General features: G+C 28.2%; 1 protein-coding gene across 5 annotated transcripts in view; it reads right to left on the bottom strand.

Moving 5' to 3' along the window:
* Nucleotides 1-11,340: 11,340 nt before the first annotated feature.
* The window catches only part of LOC139099366 (uncharacterized), a 129,655-nt gene continuing 122,687 nt past the window's right edge, over nucleotides 11,341-18,308 (bottom strand). For all 5 annotated transcript variants that reach the window (XM_070651803.1, XM_070651801.1, XM_070651802.1 and 2 more), the window contains 10 exons: nucleotides 16,321-16,367; nucleotides 15,862-16,223; nucleotides 15,595-15,800; nucleotides 15,325-15,533; nucleotides 15,050-15,242; nucleotides 14,601-14,665; nucleotides 14,425-14,539; nucleotides 14,097-14,335; nucleotides 13,922-14,032; nucleotides 11,341-12,178 (listed from right to left, as the gene is read on the bottom strand). In XM_070651803.1, the coding sequence (XP_070507904.1) occupies nucleotides 11,942-12,178; nucleotides 13,922-14,032; nucleotides 14,097-14,335; nucleotides 14,425-14,539; nucleotides 14,601-14,665; nucleotides 15,050-15,242; nucleotides 15,325-15,533; nucleotides 15,595-15,800; nucleotides 15,862-16,223; nucleotides 16,321-16,367 (1,784 nt within the window). In that variant the 3' untranslated portion in view covers nucleotides 11,341-11,941. The remainder of the gene's footprint in view (nucleotides 12,179-13,921; nucleotides 14,033-14,096; nucleotides 14,336-14,424; nucleotides 14,540-14,600; nucleotides 14,666-15,049; nucleotides 15,243-15,324; nucleotides 15,534-15,594; nucleotides 15,801-15,861; nucleotides 16,224-16,320; nucleotides 16,368-18,308) is intronic.

The raw sequence follows: 18,308 nt of genomic DNA, 5'->3' as shown, positions 1-18,308 counted from the left end.
AAACGCTATAAAAGTTTTGTAGATTAAGCCACACTTTGAAAAAACTAGAAACAGTCGCGAGTAAAATTAAAAATTCACTAAATAATGTCAATGTGGTCAAATAAATAACGGTCACACTCGTTTCAAATAGGTTTCACGTTCACATTAGAGAAGACACCTGAACATTCAGGCGTAGTAACTAAATTCTCTGTTCTTTAAGTTTAAGTCATGAAATGAAAAATTGTAGCACGTATACAAATTTGGTATGTAGAATGGAGTTAAATAAATAAACATTTAAAACTCGAAAAAATAAGGATTACATAAAAATGTAACTGTCAATCACACAATCCAGCCATTTCTTAAAAACTCAAAAATAATTCATGTTTAAAAAAAAATTTGAGTTCAATTCCGTTTTTCTCTATGCTACAACTCAGTATTAAAGTTTTACTAACTTAATTTAACTGATTCTTACTAAAAAAATTTAAGACTAAACATCAGTTGAGATAAACTTTTCGCCAGACAAAGAAATGTCTCATTTTTTAATCCAAAATTATCCCGAGTATGCTTACAATTTTTTTCTTGATCATTGTTTCGAATCTTTTTCATGTTGACTATTCAATGGTCTATTCATTCAACGATCAGTCTACTCAATCTCTATGCTAGAAAATAATTCCCCTTAAAAAGGTAAAACTTCGTTCTCCTTAATTGATTTTTATCTCCTCAAAAGATCTCAAAATTAATTTTCCCCTCTATTTAGTCTGAACGTTCAAGTATGGATTAAAATCTTCGAAATCTGGTGATTCTGACGACAAGACGTCATGAAACTTGAATCGTTTTGAGTGAACCATTTCAATTTTAAGTATATTTACTACTTAAAATAGTTTTGCGAGTTCTTTATTCAGATAATTACACAAACAGATGGGCAATTTGAAATGTTAATTATGATCAATGTTTAATTTAAAAAAAAAAAATTACAAAAGGTTGATGATATTGAAAGAACTTAAGCGCATTTTTGTCCCAGCGAAGTAATTGATTAATAAGTATTCTAGATTACAAAACGAGATCCAGTAAGATCCAGATCACTTCCAGACCTATGGATCTAGTAAGATTCTATCTAACGACCTAAAAACCAAGATCCAGGTCACTGACCTCAAACACAATCAAATCCAGTGAAGATCCAGTATCTTTACTTTCCATAAGTAGTTCAAACACAAGATCGATATTCCAGTTGCTTAAATCATTTATAAAACTTCCACAAATTTAAGAAGCTTCATCAAACGGATTTTCATATGTATTCAAACCTCATAACGGTAAAAAAATTCAAACATTGTTCAGTAATCACTGTTAAAACAGAAAACATTGAAGAAATGGCGAAAACAATGAAAATAACGTAATGCCTTTATGACAACAGTTGAAAGAAAATGAAAAATTGTTAATTATACTATTTTTGCGTCGAAAAGTTTTAAATTCCGGGGCGCCAATAAATTTATTCCACTAATCTTTGATTCTAAGCTCATATAATGTCTGATAAAAAGTTTTTATATGTAACGAACGATCCGAACCTGATATTAAGCTACCTTTTTGAAATAAATTTCATGCAATCAAAACATTGTATTATGTTTTTATTTCATTTGTTAAATACAAAAAAATAGCTTAATACATGCCTTTATTCGTTCAAAGCATGGGAAAGTGCTTATCTCAGCAAAGAATTGTAGAGAGCTCAGGTTTTTTTATTACATGAAGTTTCTTTTTTCATTGTCGAGGCAAATGGCAATTAAGAAGTTTGACAACAAATTATAAGCATAGATACTTAACAAAAGGAATTAACAATTTTTCATTTTCGATAAATTAATTTCCAAATTTCAACTGGAGGAACAACTTCCACCATTTTTTAATTTTTTGACATTAATTTCCATGTCAATGTTAATTCGAGGAATCAATTTCCATAAATTCTAGTTTTGACAAAATTTCCATCCATAATTGTATTGAAATTATTTCACACTTCCAACGATCGTTATTGTATTTGAATTATTGAGGAAATCCACGTTAAGTTATGGATAAATTTCTTAATGATCTAGAGGAAGTTTTATATGGATCTTGTTTGAAGAATCAACTGCCTGTGCATAGTTCATTCCAGAATCAAAGGATCTTCAACAACATAGCTTAATCATTGCATTTTTCATAATCACATATGAATTGGATAATATCTGTAGGATCATTTGATCAGTTTTGAAAATGAATTGGAATCCTACTTGTGGGAATTCTATGTGATTTTGAGCAAGAACATTCTAAGGAAGACAGACTTCGACATTACTGTCCATCATTACAAAGTCAATTTATGCAACATCTACTGCTTTCAACCAACATTACTTTGTAATTTATTAAATTATACTGGATCAAAAAAAAAAAAAAAAAAATTTTTGAGGTCGTGCAAATTCAAAAATGAATCAATTACTGAAATAAAGTTAGGACAAAAAAGATCTTAAAAGTGAACGAGATTGTTCATTAATAATGCAAAAAATCAGTTGAATTTTTAATTTTTAATTATAAATTCGCATAAAAGAGGTGAAACACTTAACTGCTGAGACAGCACACCATTTTTGCTTCAACAACAGCACATATTACTGGTCACATCATAGGTACAGCATTGGCATCAAGTGGTGGCGGAGTGGCTAAATTAGCCAATTTTCGTCAATTATATATTTGAATCCAGCAGTTTCCAAATTCATTTTTTTAACGATCATTTTTTGAATCATTTAGATATTTCGATGTTTTAAAGTAACTTGCCCCTCGGTCCGACAATTTCAAGTATTCATAAAAACATTCATGAAATTTTGGGCAACGTTGGCCATTAAAAGTGAACGGTTTTATAAACTTTAACATTAATAACATATAGACATTCAATAGGTGTTTGAATCCTTCTAACCTTTCAGCCTACAAATTCTACCATAATGAAATTTCATACATTTTTATACGATAAGCCTGAAAAGTATCAAATTGCTAAATAGCCGGACAAACGAGAGCCTATTTATTCGAAACCTTGACTTGAAAATTGTTAACTTGATCCTACATAATCAATATTTTTAGATATTTTGTCCGACATACTGTATACCAAAATTCAATTGTATAATTTCATTTGTAAATCAAAATACCTTTATGGTAAATAAAGAATTTTACTTACTTACTTACTTACTTAAAACTCTTTCAATTTCCACTTCATCGATTTTTCTTTATTTTTTATTATTTGCTACTCATCTTCATTTAAGTCATTATGAACAACCGCCAGCAGAGTTCATCCAACAAAGTACATTAAAGCCACATAACCTTACTTGCATATTTTTATATTTTTTTTATTCATAATTAATAAAAGTTGAGAATAATAGTTGGTTTGTTGTGAATGAAGATGCATTTTAAAGGGCTAAGTCCTGTAAAAAAAATTACAAAATACTCGTAAGTAATAGTAATTGTCAGTCCAGTAGGATCCATAGATAGGCAGATTTGATAGGAAAAACAACGAAAAATAATGAAAAAATGTGTTCTTTATCAAAATGAAAAATTGTTAATTATAGTATTTGTGTGTTGATTTGAAACTTTAAAACTGAGCTATTAAAAAAAAAACAGAGTTGTCTACGATGTCTTGTTAAAAAGTTTTATCGTCAGCGTTCACTCTTTCATTTAAAACAAATGGAGTTAAGATCTTGAAAATTGAGGTTAGGTCTCAAAGAACAAGGCGATTTTAAGCAAAATTAAGATTAGGTCGTAAAAATTAATTATCCAGACTAAAAAATACATCAAGCGTTCTAATTTTTTCAAAATTATTCTCTGCTCAAATTTTTTCTCATTTTCTTTCACAACCAGAAGACGAAAGTCTTTTTTAACGGTTACCGATGAGAAAAGAAAAGTTATTTGAAGGTAAAAATGATTCTCATGATGTATTTCTATCATAATGTACTAAAATTTGCCTTCAGGGGTCTGACACGATCCGATAATTCTCTCCTACATCGTCGCCTTCTATTGTGGGTTTACGGTTGATGCTTACGGGGAGTTTAACCAGTTTTTTTAAAAACTAAAGTAGGAGCTTTTCAGTTTTAGTGCTAGACAGTAATGGGGTTCTTTAAATGATAGAATTTTTATGTGGAAAACGTTGATTAAAATCAAATTTTAGTGAAAATTGAAAATTATTTAAGATTTAAGAAATAATACAAGATAAGAAAATCCAAATCTACTCAAAATTCGCTTTATGCTGTGCTAATGCAAATCGTGAAATTCTATCTTTCCAAAAAGTTATTCTTATACCTCATCATTTATTGTCTACAAAGCGAAAAGAGTAAAACACAAAGTATATGCTTAGTCCTCACGATAAACGAAGATTGGCTATCACGTACTTTAGATAAGAGAAACGGTGAACATGAACAATCAGCCGTGTTATCAGAAAACAATAAAATTTTATTTCGCAAAAGGTGCTTCTTCACTTTATTTTTTAAATTGCCATTCTATGTCAGTTAGATGATGCGAGAGTTGAGTGATGTCGATGCTGATTTGATGACCTTTTTTCTTGTAGATTGTTTGATTTTTTATGATTGTGTTATAATACTTTGAAAAATCTGAAATCCTGTAAAAAACGTTAAACAAAGATCTGTAAAAACCACTTTTTATATTTCAAATTCATTTTTATTGAACAATTTTTTAATTTATAATTCTTTTTTCAAGTTTGTTTAGTTTTTAATTTTTCAGCAAACAGAATAAAATCCCAAAAAATCTTTTTTGACCAAAAAAAAAACGAATTAAAATTTTCATCTCATTTTTACATGCTTTATATATGTTTATGCTATTAAATTTTGTTGTTGGTATACTTTTAAATGCTATTACGGTAATTCAAATCTACTTAAATGCATTATTTTTTGCGAATTTCTATAAGGACTTTCTTGAGAATAGAAAATTCATATTATTTTTGCGGAAATTCTCATTTTTTCTGATCTGTGACAATAAGTTTATACAAATAATTCCCATTAAATTTAACTTCTATTATTTTAATACAATATAAATTTTTTCGTGTTAATTTTGCGCAGTCATTTGAGTAAATTTATTCATCTAAGAAAATTGCTTTAATTGAGTCATTTGAATTTAAAATTTTTAATTATAGCAAAATTAAGTTTTATGTTTTTCTTGTGATGTATTGGACAGAATTACACATTTAAGTGCAGTTGAAATTTATTTTTTAATATAAGTTTGAATTTTAAGTTTTTGTAATTATATATTCAGTTAAGACTAAATTAAATATTGATATTTTAAAATAAAAAAAAATCTTTAAAAACTTAACAACTCAGAAATTTTAAATTAAAAAAAAAATTTAAATTAAAATTAGATTTAAAAAGACAAATTCAAATGAATTTAACATTTTTTTTAATTTAAGTAAATAGTTGGTAAATAGGAAAATATTTAATTTCAAATAAATAATAGAATCTTTTCGAGAAACTTAATCATATTTTTGTCTCAGCGATTAGTATTTGATTAATAAGTCACTTCTCCGATACATAATATAAGATAGCCCGAACGAACGACCAAACGAACATTGTGTATTATTAAGATACCTTTTTGAAACAAGTCACAAAAATGCACTAAAACATAATTTTTAAATTATTTTTTTTCTTATAAAATAATGCGAAAGAAAAATTTTGAAATTTTAAGTTTATAAAAATTAGTGGTGAAGGGTAAAAATTATTAACTCTTATGTTTTCAAATAAAAAAATTAATTTTTAAAATTCTAGAAACATAAACAAGAATTCTCAATTGTTTCAATAATTTATTTTTTCCATTTAACAAATGAACACGTTATTCTTAATTTTCTTCTAATTATTGTTTCAATTTTGTTTTTCAAAAATTTATTTTTTAAAATAAAGTACCAATAATTTTTTTTTACATTTTCTTCAAATATAAATACAACATAAATTCAGATACATTTTTTTCTGAATTTAACATAAATTAAATTTTGATTTATTTTCTCATTAAAAACAGAAAATTTCATTGTTTAATTTCTTACACAATTGTTGCATTTAAGCACAATATTCACAATTTCAAGACAGATTTTTCTACTTTCAAATTGAATTTTTAAGCTTGAATGGTAGAATTTTTGCAGCTGTTTAATATTTAACAACTATTTACTATTTTTTAACACACTTTTATTAAATTTTCATTTCACTCAGATTGCGTAGTAGAGCCTTACACACACATACACACATGCGACGATTGATTTTGTAGTGTCAGTATTTAAAGCTTATGCTTAAATACTTTTGTTTTCCTGTTTAACGCATTTTTTTAAGTTTTTGTTTATGGAAGTTTTTCTTCAGAATTTTCCACCTTAAAAAGTGTGTTTTTTAAATCGGTTTTGAATTTAAAAATTATAAAATTTAAAAGCTGTTGTTTTTTTTTTTTTTTAATTTTTAGGACTAAAAACAAATAAATTAAAATTGAGCAATGAAAAAAAAAATATTTTTTGTTCGAATTTCAAACAATAAATTTAAATTTAATTTTCTTGAAATAAGGAAAAAATTTAATAAAAGTGTAGCAAAAATTCTCAAAACTTTTCATTAACAGCACATAATTGCGACTATACGAGTAATTAAACATTCACTCACACTGAATCTACTTTAATATAAATTTCATGTTCAATAAATTGATAAATATTCGTCCGGTAATGATAACCACATAATTTGATTTATATACGATGATTTACATTATTTCTCTACTTTATTTGTATCTTGTACTCAACTATATTTATATATTTACTTTAATATATTTATACTTCTCACCTTATATTTTTTAATATTTTTAATGATAATTTTATTTATTTTCAGGAAGACATTTTTTCATGATTGTAAAAATCTTTTTTTCTTTTTTGTTTTCATTTTTCAAGTTTTAATTTTCATTCAAAAGGAAGCTTTTTTTGAATAAAAAAAAAATAATAATAATAATAACAATAATAATAACGCTTATAAATTTACTTTGATCTGCTGGCTGGCTGAGTGAGGCGCGAGATCTCAGCAACCAGACATCGTAGAGAGCTCTGGTTTGAAGCATTATCCCATTATCATCGAGCTTCTGCCTTATCGCTTGGTAGCCTAAAATTATCTTTAAATGCTTTATTTAATGATTTTTCATTTTTTCATACAAAAAAAAAATCACGTGTTTTAGACCCTTGAAATTTTAAATTTTTTTGAACCGTTAATTTTCAAAATAAAATAATATTTGATTCTCAGCAAATTTTGAAATGTTTGCCAATTTAAATTTAAATATGTGCTTTCTTTTTGTTCAAGTAAAAGTAATTTCGATTTCGTCCTGAAGATGTTAACGATATTATCTAAGTTTTGAGGATGAAATCAGAATATCGAAATAAAATTTCTGAATTTTGTGGTTCAAATAAATAAATAAAAAGGAAAAAAAAACATTTTTTCCTTTACTTTCATTTAGTTCCACATTAACTTTCATTCAAAGCGTAAATCACAGTGGTAACATATGTAGCTAATGTGATAGCTCTGTCGTTTTTCTCTTTGAAGAAGAAAATGAACTACAACAAACCTTTTTGTCGTTTTTATTTGATACTTGATTTTTTGAGAGACAAAACCTCAAAATTTGTTTTTATTTGTGTGCAAAATTGAATGGTTTTAGTTCATTGTTGACATAAATATTCCGCATGGTTTTAATATTGTGGAGTATATTTTTATGTAGTTAATTTTTTTTATCTACCATTTGTATTCTTTTTAAAATATTCCATGACATAAATAATTTATATCTGGATATGAAATTGCGATTTCATTTTTTTTCATATTTTTTAGCTCGTACACATGGAATTTGCTTGCAAATTATAAAAAGAATTTCAAGGTATTTTTAATAAAGTTGTGGTTTTTGTGAAGTTTAATTAAAACAAATTTCAAAAGATTTTCATAATAAAGTCGTGAAATTTTTGAAAATTAATTTGGACAACTATACTTTGAAGGTTTAAATTAAAAAGAGATGAATTTTGAATAAGTACTAAATACAGTAAAACTTTATACAGTTAAGAGATTATCGTTAAAATATGACTGATATGTATCTTTACAGAAGACTTTGTTTGTCATTTGCTTAAAAATCTTTTAATTAAAAAAATTTTAAATCATTTCTGAATTGTTGTCCAATTCTCAAAAAATAATTGATTTAATTGAAAACGTTTTTTTAATCATTTAAAGCTATATTAGTATTTTATAACCAAAACGTTATTTAATAATGGAATTTTTTATACTAATTCTTTTAAACTGTTAATATTTTTTACAACTTTGTTTTTTCAATTTTGAAAAAAAAATATTTTAGGAAATTTAAAAATGTCAAAATATTAAAAATTGACTTTATAATAATAATTGGTAATTTATTGAATTGGTTTTGGGTCATATTCATGTTTTTGAGAAAACCAAGATAGTTACCAGCATTGTGCATGCGCTAACTGGTACAATCATACGTGTGAAAATTCAAAAAAAAAATTTTGGACAAGGCTGCAGCTTTAGGAACCAAATATTTTGAAAAAGTTTTGATGACACTTTATCTGGTAGGCAGCGAATTGTTCGGCAATTAGGTTCCTTTCCAAAATATGGGACTAATTAGGGTTTTCAATACCGGTATCGAAATACTGGTATACCGATAGTTTTCGAAAACCGAAATACCGGTATTAAAGATTTTTGAATACCGGTATTCTCGGTTTGGAAAAATGTAAGGAAAATTTTAAAGTTTTAGGAAATTTCCGGTAATTTTTAAGTTTTTCTATTAAATGAAACGTTGAAAATTGGGGGTTCCTAAAACTTCGCCCTAAAAAACACTCGTTTATTGTGGAATTACGTGTTAAATTTAACAACTGAATTATATATTGAACCATTATTTGGAAAATTGTTTTCATTATTAAAAACCAATATGCACAATTACTTTTCTGAGTGGACAAAAATACGTTAAAACTAGTACATGGACATTAATTTGCCACTCGACTGTACTTTCACATTAATTATAATGTATTTTTGACTCCTAGGGTTAGTTAACTGTTTTGCAATTATTAATCCTTTGAACATATAATAATAGATCCAATAATGAAAAATTGTCCCTTCATATTAAAAACTTTATTTTTTTTTTCTAAAAAAGCAACAATTTTTGAGGTTTTTTATATACTTAAATTGATAGTTTGAAGATTTATCAAAATTTTAGTTAACGGAAAAATTTCAAAATCGCGAAATTGCATTAACTTCGTGACCTGAGACAGCAGTTTTGTCTGAATTTCGAATACCGGTATACCGGTATTGAGATCGGTTCGGTATTGAAAACCCTAGGACTAATATTATATTTATTTCCAAGAAACATACAACTACGCAAAAATGAATTTCTGTCCACCTGTATGTCACCGACAAAATGGTTTTTTTTTACTAAAATATTTGAAAAAAACAAAGAGGAAATTAAAATCCTACAAGATTTTTAGACATTTATGCTTTTTTTATTCATAAAAAACGATATGTTTTGTTGCGTCATTAAATTTTCATTTTCTACTAATTTAAACAACTTATTCAATATTTTTAAAAAATATTTAAGAGTGTAAATTTTATCTTTAATTTTCTGACTTGTGTGTATGTGTTATTGTTGCTGTTTTTGATTTATTAATGTTGACAAAATGTGTGTTTTTTTATTTACGTTTATATTAATACGTCAAAAGTTTAAATTTTAGTTTTCTATTTTGTTTTAAACATAGAATGCAGATTAAAAATCACTCAATTTAGGAAAAAAAAGGATTGATTTCATTTGTGAGAATTATAAATTGAACTAGTTGGTATTTCTCTCAATCGGAATAAATATCAGTTTCTCACGTAAAATAAATGATTCCAAAATTTTGATTCGACATTGGAATTTCGATTGGAAATCAAAACTTTTCAGAAAAATAAAGTAAAGAATCTAATTTTTGTTGTAATTTCATTCTTCAAAATTTTTAAAGATTATGACTTTTCACACATTAATTCTTTTAGTATAATTTCTTCGGCAAAATATTCAGGAAATAAGAAAGTTTATCATTAGCTTAAAAAGCAAAGTTTATCCTAAAATGACAGTTTTCGTGAAAAACTGATCTTATTAGTGAATTTAATTTTTGTGGGATGAAATGTAATTTTTGTGGTAAAAAAATCAATTTTTTGTGGTAATAATAAATTGAGAATTTCTAGCTTGATTCTTCAAAGAAATTACCTAAATTTATTATCAGACTTATATTCAACTTATTTGAGTTCAATTTAAGCCTGGAAAGTACGTGGAAAATGATAAATTAACTAAAAAATATTTAACGAATTTTTAAATTTTAAGTAAGATAGGGGAGCATCAATTTTAGGGAAAAATCAACCAAAAAATCTCTTAGAAAAAATACCACAAAAATTAGATTTTTTATCACAAAAATTACATTCAATGTTTACATATTTTAAAAGTGTCTTTTTAGTTAAACTAATTAACTTTAACTGTTTAATACTAGTTAATGTGAGAATATATGGTTTGTTTTTTCATTTTAGTCCACTTCCTTAAAGAATCAGTGATAAATCCTTAAGAAAATATTTAATTGAAACTTGAATAAAAACTTGAATTTTTAGGGTAAATTTTTAAATTATAAAAACTTAATTGTAGTAAAGTAACAGCTTCATAAAACTACATTAACATTTCTGGTAGTAAAAAGCATTATAAAATAGATTTTTCAAAAAAATGTCAATACCACAAAAATTATATTACCACAAAAATTAGATTCTTTACTCAAGTTAAAAAAAATCAATTAAATTATACTACATAATGATAGTTAATGATAAGCTTCAATTATTCCAATTTTACTCCAAAATTCTTTAGAAAATTTTAAATTATCTGTCACTTCCTACAGAGCTCAAAGATAATAAAATTATAGTTCACTCAACACGATTTTAAGCTTAATAGAAAATTTAAACAATCTTGTGTATAAAAAATCTTGTCAATGCTAATTCTGTGTAACATATTGTTATGAGATATTAGTATTGAAATGTATACTAAATTAATAAATATGCTAATCATTACATAGAAAAATGTTTCGTTTTATTACTAAATTGAGTAGATATAGTCAGTACTTGTGTGTATTTTTTTTGTCTGAATTTAGGTATGTAAATGAATTTTTGAGAAGTTTTAAGTATTAATTTGAATAAAAATTAAAATAATCGAAAATTCATGTTTAATATTTTAAAAATAAATCATTTTCAAGCAATTCATACCTTTAAATTGGATTAAATTCTCAATTTATTATTTTTTAACCGCAATAAACTTCGTCAAAAAATCAATTGAGTTTTATTAAATTTCATTTACTCACTTGGCATCTGAAAAACCTGTTATTAAGCATGTTAAATTATTTCAAATTAAATCAGGTTTAAACTGAATCAGGCTTCTTTAGAAATTATTGCGTTTATTTGAGTGTCAATATATTTCATTAAAAATTTAGGAATATTAACCCAGAAAAAGTGAAACGCCATGTCATTTGGGATAATTTTACAAATCCTTGTTTTCTGAATTTAAGTTTAAGCCAGGTAAGATTTTTAAAGTTTCTTGTCAAAATTTAAAGTTTTTTAGTGTCATTTGTAATCAAGAATTTTGAAAAATCTCTTCAAAATTTGAAAATTACAAAATCACCTCAAATCATTCCAGATTTAACTAAAAACGTAAAACAACAATAAATTTTATATAGCATAAAATTATTAACAAATTTTAAATATTTCTACAATATAGTACGTAATATGTATATTCTGCGGATACAATAATGATTATATTTATGTATGCACGTATGATGCTATATCTCTAATCATAATAATAATTTCCTTCACACACACACAAGCTCACACATACATTCATAAAAAATTCTATTTCTTCATCTAAATGATATGAAAACTGAAAATCCAAGCGATATTAAACGTCACGTTCGTGTCGACGACAACATTTGATGTGATAGTTCCATCGTGCAGCAAATGAATGTGGCGATGATGAGGAGTAATAAATTGACATTTTTTGCTGAGCCAGCACCATTTAGATCGGGCCATATAACTTGCACCTCGGCCATCTTAAAAATGCTTAGTAAGCGGTGGGCCGTAAGCTCATCATATTCTGTATTTATTTGATGACTTACTGTCTCCAGTATTGATGTGCAGAATTGCTGTTATACGAGAGTAATGAAAAATTAAATATTATTGAAAGGAGGAAAAACACGAAGAAAATATTAAATGATTTTTTCGGAAAACATTACAATGGAGGATGACAAGTAAGAATAACACGTGAAATAGCAAAAAATTATTTTGCATTTTTGTTTTTGTGACTAGCCACAATGTGAATTGCAGAGGTTTCAAAACTTTCCATCAATTTATTCATTAATTGTACATAACAAAGTTTGGATACATTATATTTGTATTGAATTTTTAAGGATTCAGGCGTATCGTGTTTAGTCACTTAGTTTTTGATTTTATTTTAAAATTGTTTTGCTTTATTTTATGTTATGCTTTATTCGGTGTTTCGCGATGCAAGACAAGAGTTGAAATTCGCTTGCAACTTTCTTACGTAGTCCTCAATAGAGAGTATTTTCGCTTCAGTATGTAGATCCGATATCCTTTCATATCTTGTTTCGTTGAAAACAATTCCAAGAGTTTGTTTTGTAGTACTTGTAGTTTTTAAAGATGAGTTTTTGCCATCCTTTCAAATGCTGGACAGCCGTATTTGAAGATGGGTGAGTTCCTACTGATTAGGGGATAAAGTTTTGTTGTAGATGTGTTACAATATCGGCTGAGTTTTCTGTATCATCTGCAGAATTGTCGGTTGTTTCTCTTACAATATCTTATGTGTAGATTTTGTAGAGAGTTGGTGAAAGCACTGCTCCTTGTGGTACTCCGAATTTGACTTCATTGATTTCTGTGAACTGACCTTTAATAAAAACTGAGAAACTGTAAGAAAGTTCTTACAGTTTTTATAATTGGTAGTGGAAACCCTAATTTGATCATTTTAAACAAGAGTCGGTTATGCCAGACTCCGTCAAATGCTTTCTCCACATCTAGGAAGATCATGCCTGTTGATTTCTTGCTGATTACTTTTTCCTTTGCTGTTTTGATTACTTTGATGAGTTGGTGAGATGTTGATCGTTCTGTGCGATAGTCAAATTGTTGATTCGGAATGATGTTTTTATCCTTCAGATGCTCGTTTATTATATTCAGCAATACTCTCTTCAATATTTTGCTCAGGGAGTAAGCTTATTGGCCTAAAATTGCTCACTTCGTTTGCTTGTTTTCCAGGTTTTGGGATCGGAACAGGGAGCCTTTTGGTGGAAGATGTTTGAGGAGTATGTTGTTGACATCGTCTAATCCTGGTGCTTTAATATTTTTCAGATTTCTTACAATGTATGAGATTCCCTCTACATTTGTAAGTTCTGGGTTGTCACTATTTTCTCCTTCCAATGCTTTCTTTACTGCGTTGTCTACTTCCAGTGTATGTACTGGGTTGTTATCCTCTAGTGGATTTTCAAGAGCTTTTTGAAAATAGTCACTGAGAACGCTTGCTTTTTTGCTTTACTCAACGGTGACATTAATTTTGAACTGTTCTTGCAATGCTTTGCAATCCGCAAGATTTTTTGGTTTGGTGGTTGGATTGAAATGCGTTTATTCCAGTTTCACCATCAACTACTTTAGGTCCAAAACGTTCAATTCAATGAACCAATCTGCAGAACATATGTATGAAACAATATCACAAAAAAATCAGTTATTCTAATAATATCCGCACATAATTTTTTCGTATACGACAACATTATTGAAAAAAAAAATTTATGCATCTTAATCGATTTCGAATAAAAAACATCGATTTATTACATGACATGAATTGATAATAAACGATATAAAAAATCGGTCTGTATGTTTACCTTTTCCCTTTTGAGCATATCGAGGGTTGTGAGTTTTTGGTCATATGGTAACCGTACGGACAGAATTATATTCTCATCGGTGATGTTAAAGAGTGAAAGTGTGCATTGAGTCTGTGACGAGGTTAATGAATTGAAATTTTATTTTCATAATTTTTAATATTAGGTTAAATTATACTTGATTATTGATATGCTGCACAATATACAGCTGCAATGCTCTGACAGCATCCTGTACACCAAGATTAGTGTGCGGCCTCAGAAGAGCCTCATCCGTTGAGCTGTAACCTAACAATAAAAATACGCCTCCTGGAAGTTTGTAGTCACCAGGTGGTGGACGCATGCAGATAAATCGTCCAGAGTAGCAAAGACATCGACCTCGGAATGCTTGATATGCTGGTGATGTGTGACTGTAGAATGCTGAGAGTGAGAAGTTTTAAGGTGTAAGTCTTTTGAGGTTATGAGGCAGAAATTCAAAATAATTTGAGATTATGTGACAAGATACTCACCCAGTGATGTTCTGCATGGAACCAACGGCACACAAAGTGCATGACATGATAGTGCTAGTGACTCAGCACTACACGAACACAGCTCACTGCATTCCGCATCATCCATAATATAGAGCTAAACATGAAACATTCAGAAAATTAATTTACACATTCACAATATTATTTGCTCAGCTAACCCTCTTGCTCTGTCCTTCAGGAATAAATTGTTCTGGAGTATGGGGCCGTTGGACGACACAATATCCTGTTGAAAATAATTACATAGAGAATAAATGAAAATTACATGATCAATAATTGGGCTTGTAATTGCAGATCTGTCTGAAGATACGTATGAAAAGGACTGGAGAAGTGTAGAAGTGACAAATATATAGTAGTGGTGTTGGGATTGTAATAATTAAAGTAAATGGCAGGAAAAGAATTCCAAAGGTAATTTAATTACAAAAGTGTCATTTAAACTAGCAATTTTATAGCTGCTAATTAAATTAGAATGAGTTGATGGGATTTGTTAGGAAAATTGAATAAAAAATTTGTTGAAAATTGTTTTTGTATCGATAATTAGGTAAAATCACATGTAATTATATTAATGTCTTGTCAATTGAGGTATAGTTTGAATATAAAATGAACTTACTCGTCGGAATCGTCGTCGTTTCTATTGTTGTTGTCATCGGCGCTAGAGTTGCAACTTCCATTCCCAGCATTTCAGTTGTGATGCCATAAAATTCCTCATCTTTATTGTCATCGATAAAGTTTTCGTCCACAACTTCCTCACCTTCAATGTAGTTTGTATCAAAATCTTCGTTTGACGCTGGACGGTGGTATATCTGTTATGTGTGATTATTGATTAGTTTTGATTATTTATTAAAATTTTGACAATCATAAATTTTCGACGTTATATCAACTTACAATCTCAGGTGGAGGAGTTTGCGGAACCGAAGTTTGCAGTCTTTCTCTAAATGTAATACGAATCGGTGCTGGTGTTGTTGTAGTGGTTGTTGATGATGTCGAAGTTGTTGTGGTCGTTGTTCGTTGTGTTGTTGTTGTTGTTGTTGATGTCGTTATTAATAATCCTAATTCTGCCAGACGTTTCAGGTGAAAGTCTTTTTGAGCTTCAACTGTGAATAGCAAAAAATTAGAGTAAAAAAACATACATTTTTAAAAATTGTATCTACTAACCAACACATGGATTGAGCCACAGTAATCGTTGCCATCCTAAACATTCATAAAGTTGCTGAAGATCACTTCCTTGACAGGCACAAAGTGATCTTAGTGGAGTTCCCATAATACCCAGCAGTGCTATTCGACAATTGCTCATCTTTCCTGCACACTTTTTTGTTACACTATCAACAGCACATGACTGTTCGAAAAATTCCAACCTCGACCTACATTATACAACAATTAACAATTTAACTTACAAACAATAACCCTAAATGACATTCATACCTGCAGTCAGGATCCTCCTTACACAAATCCGCAAGTGTATGACATGCAGGCAGCATATTATAAGCACCATTTGTTGTCGCTACTGTACTCGACCCATCCGGCGGTCGTTGAGCACAAAGTGGATGAAGCTTCTCTTTTGCCAACATGCACGAATCATGACGAGACGATGTCTTTCGACAAAGGCACAATGCTGCATCCAGACTCAAGTCTTCGTGTAAATTATCACGATAAAATGCTTGAAGTGATTCCATACATGCTGGCTTGTTACATCGATCAATGTCGCAATGATGGAGAACAGTTTGGAGAGACGTTGAGCATGAGGTTTCGTCGCGACATGTATCCAGCGCTAAGTGGCAGGTGCTCTGTGGAAAGATTATTAGATTATGGTTTTGGTTCAGGTTATGAAATGAAGAATGAAATTTCATCAGAAATTTTTTAAGGTTGTTTTTAATATTTTACCTGAAAATGTATTGGATGGGACTCATCAGTCTCAATATCGTCAGAATCTGAAATATCGACATCAATAAGGGTGATTTTGATTAATTTCATCAATAATTAACAAAATTTCATAGCTTTTAACTATTTTTGACAACTACATGCTAAATTTTAGAAGCTTTTGAGATTCAAATGTTCTACAAATGATTATTTGAAAACTTTCCAAAACTCCTTGTTCATGAATGAACAAAATAATACATATCATTTTAATTCATTGACATAAAAATCTTAAGAAAACAGAAAATTTTAGGAAAAACACAATAAAACTTAGCAACCTTTGCCATTTAAAAAGTCTACGTCAAAATTTTTTTGCAACACAATGACAAAAATTACCTTGAAAAGGCAGAAAAACAAAGTAAGATTAACAAGAGATATAAAGTTACTCAAATTCGTTGGTATTCTGTCACAAGTAGCCAAATAAAGATATTAAATTAAAAAACATGCAATAATCGATAAAATTTATTTGCAGAGTTACAAATTTTTCTTGATAATCACATCGATACCTGATCCACATACTCAGACACATTCAAGACAAACCCCCATGACAACCCTCAAGATCTTTAAGTACACAAGACCATCAATTTTCTTCGTTGTCCATTTTTCTATTTCTATTTATGTGTGTCACGTTAATTGCCCGACACGTTTAGAAAGTTGAACAACGGCAGAAAAAACTTTTTTTATTTACTTTTTTGGAACAAGAAACGGAAATAGCAGGAAATGTTTGCAAAAAAAAAAGACATTAATCTTTCTTATGTCATTTATACTTTTATGCAACTTTTTCCTGTTGGCTTTTCGTGCCATTTTTATATATCACTGATTTTTCTCGTGAGTGTGTATGTATGTGAGTGTTATTTTTGCTGGATTTTTGTGAATTGTGTATGTTAAATTAGTGAATAAATTTTTTCTGGTTTGAAAGCATTAAAGCATGACTTGCAAATGGTTTTTAAAAAAAATCATAAAATGCCGTTGAAAACTTGAATTTTAAAAAATCTTTCAAATTTTAATTTTCAATAAGATTGCAGTCAAATACTCTACCGACAATTTGAAATATTCTCAAACATATTTTACATATTTTCTTTAACGATTGAGAATATTTCTTATTCAATTCTTGTTTTGTCTAATCATATGGAGAAAAAATATAGTCCGCCGAACAAATTAAAATACAAACTAAAATTAGTTAGGTTCAAATCTAATAAAATTACAAAATTAGTTAGGTTCCAAAAATTAGTCTACAAACTAAAATTAGTTAGGTTCCAAAAATTTCTTTTTCAAAAAAATCCGTTCCAAAAAATGACAAACACAAAAAATTCTTTTTCAAATAATTCTATTTCCAAAATATTATTGTCCAAATAATTAGATTCCAAAAAAATATTTTCCAACAAATTCCGTGTCAAAAAAATATTTTCGAAAAAAATAAACCTCCCCAACTTTATTCCATAAAATAATGTAATCTATGCAAAAACCAGTGTCTGTTTTTCTGCAAAAGACACTTTTTATTTATAAAGTTTTTATCTTCGGAAGAAAGTTGTTTTCTTGCAAATTAGTAAAAGTGTCTCGCATATTGTGTCTGCAGGTAGATTTAATCTTCCGCAGAAAAATGTTTTCCAGTAAACAAAAAAAAAATTTTCTACAGGAAGACTGAATATAGATTTAATCTGTCATAAAAAAATCTACCAAAAATTTAGTTTTTTTGTCAAACTAGTTTAACGAAATATTCCCTATTAATTAATCGTATGTCGGAAAACATCAATATTAATGTTTTAAACATTTTAAAATTTAAAGTGCTATCTTTCTCAATTTTCTTATATAAGATTAAAAAATCATATGGAAAATGCAATCCTACACAGGCCGTTTTTTAGCAAGGTCAGTTTTTCAGCAAACCCCACATTATTCAAAGGCTCAAAATAATTACAGAAACGCTAGTTAGTTCTACCTTTTCATGTCGATGAGAA

Source organism: Chironomus tepperi, unplaced genomic scaffold (genome assembly GCF_022539635.2).
Source record: "Chironomus tepperi strain 1889 unplaced genomic scaffold, CSIRO-AGI_Ctep_v1 contig_467, whole genome shotgun sequence".
Classification (NCBI taxonomy): Eukaryota; Metazoa; Arthropoda; class Insecta; order Diptera; family Chironomidae; genus Chironomus; species Chironomus tepperi.
Note: the sequence above shows the minus strand (reverse complement) of the source record. Positions and strands in the feature narration are given on the sequence as shown.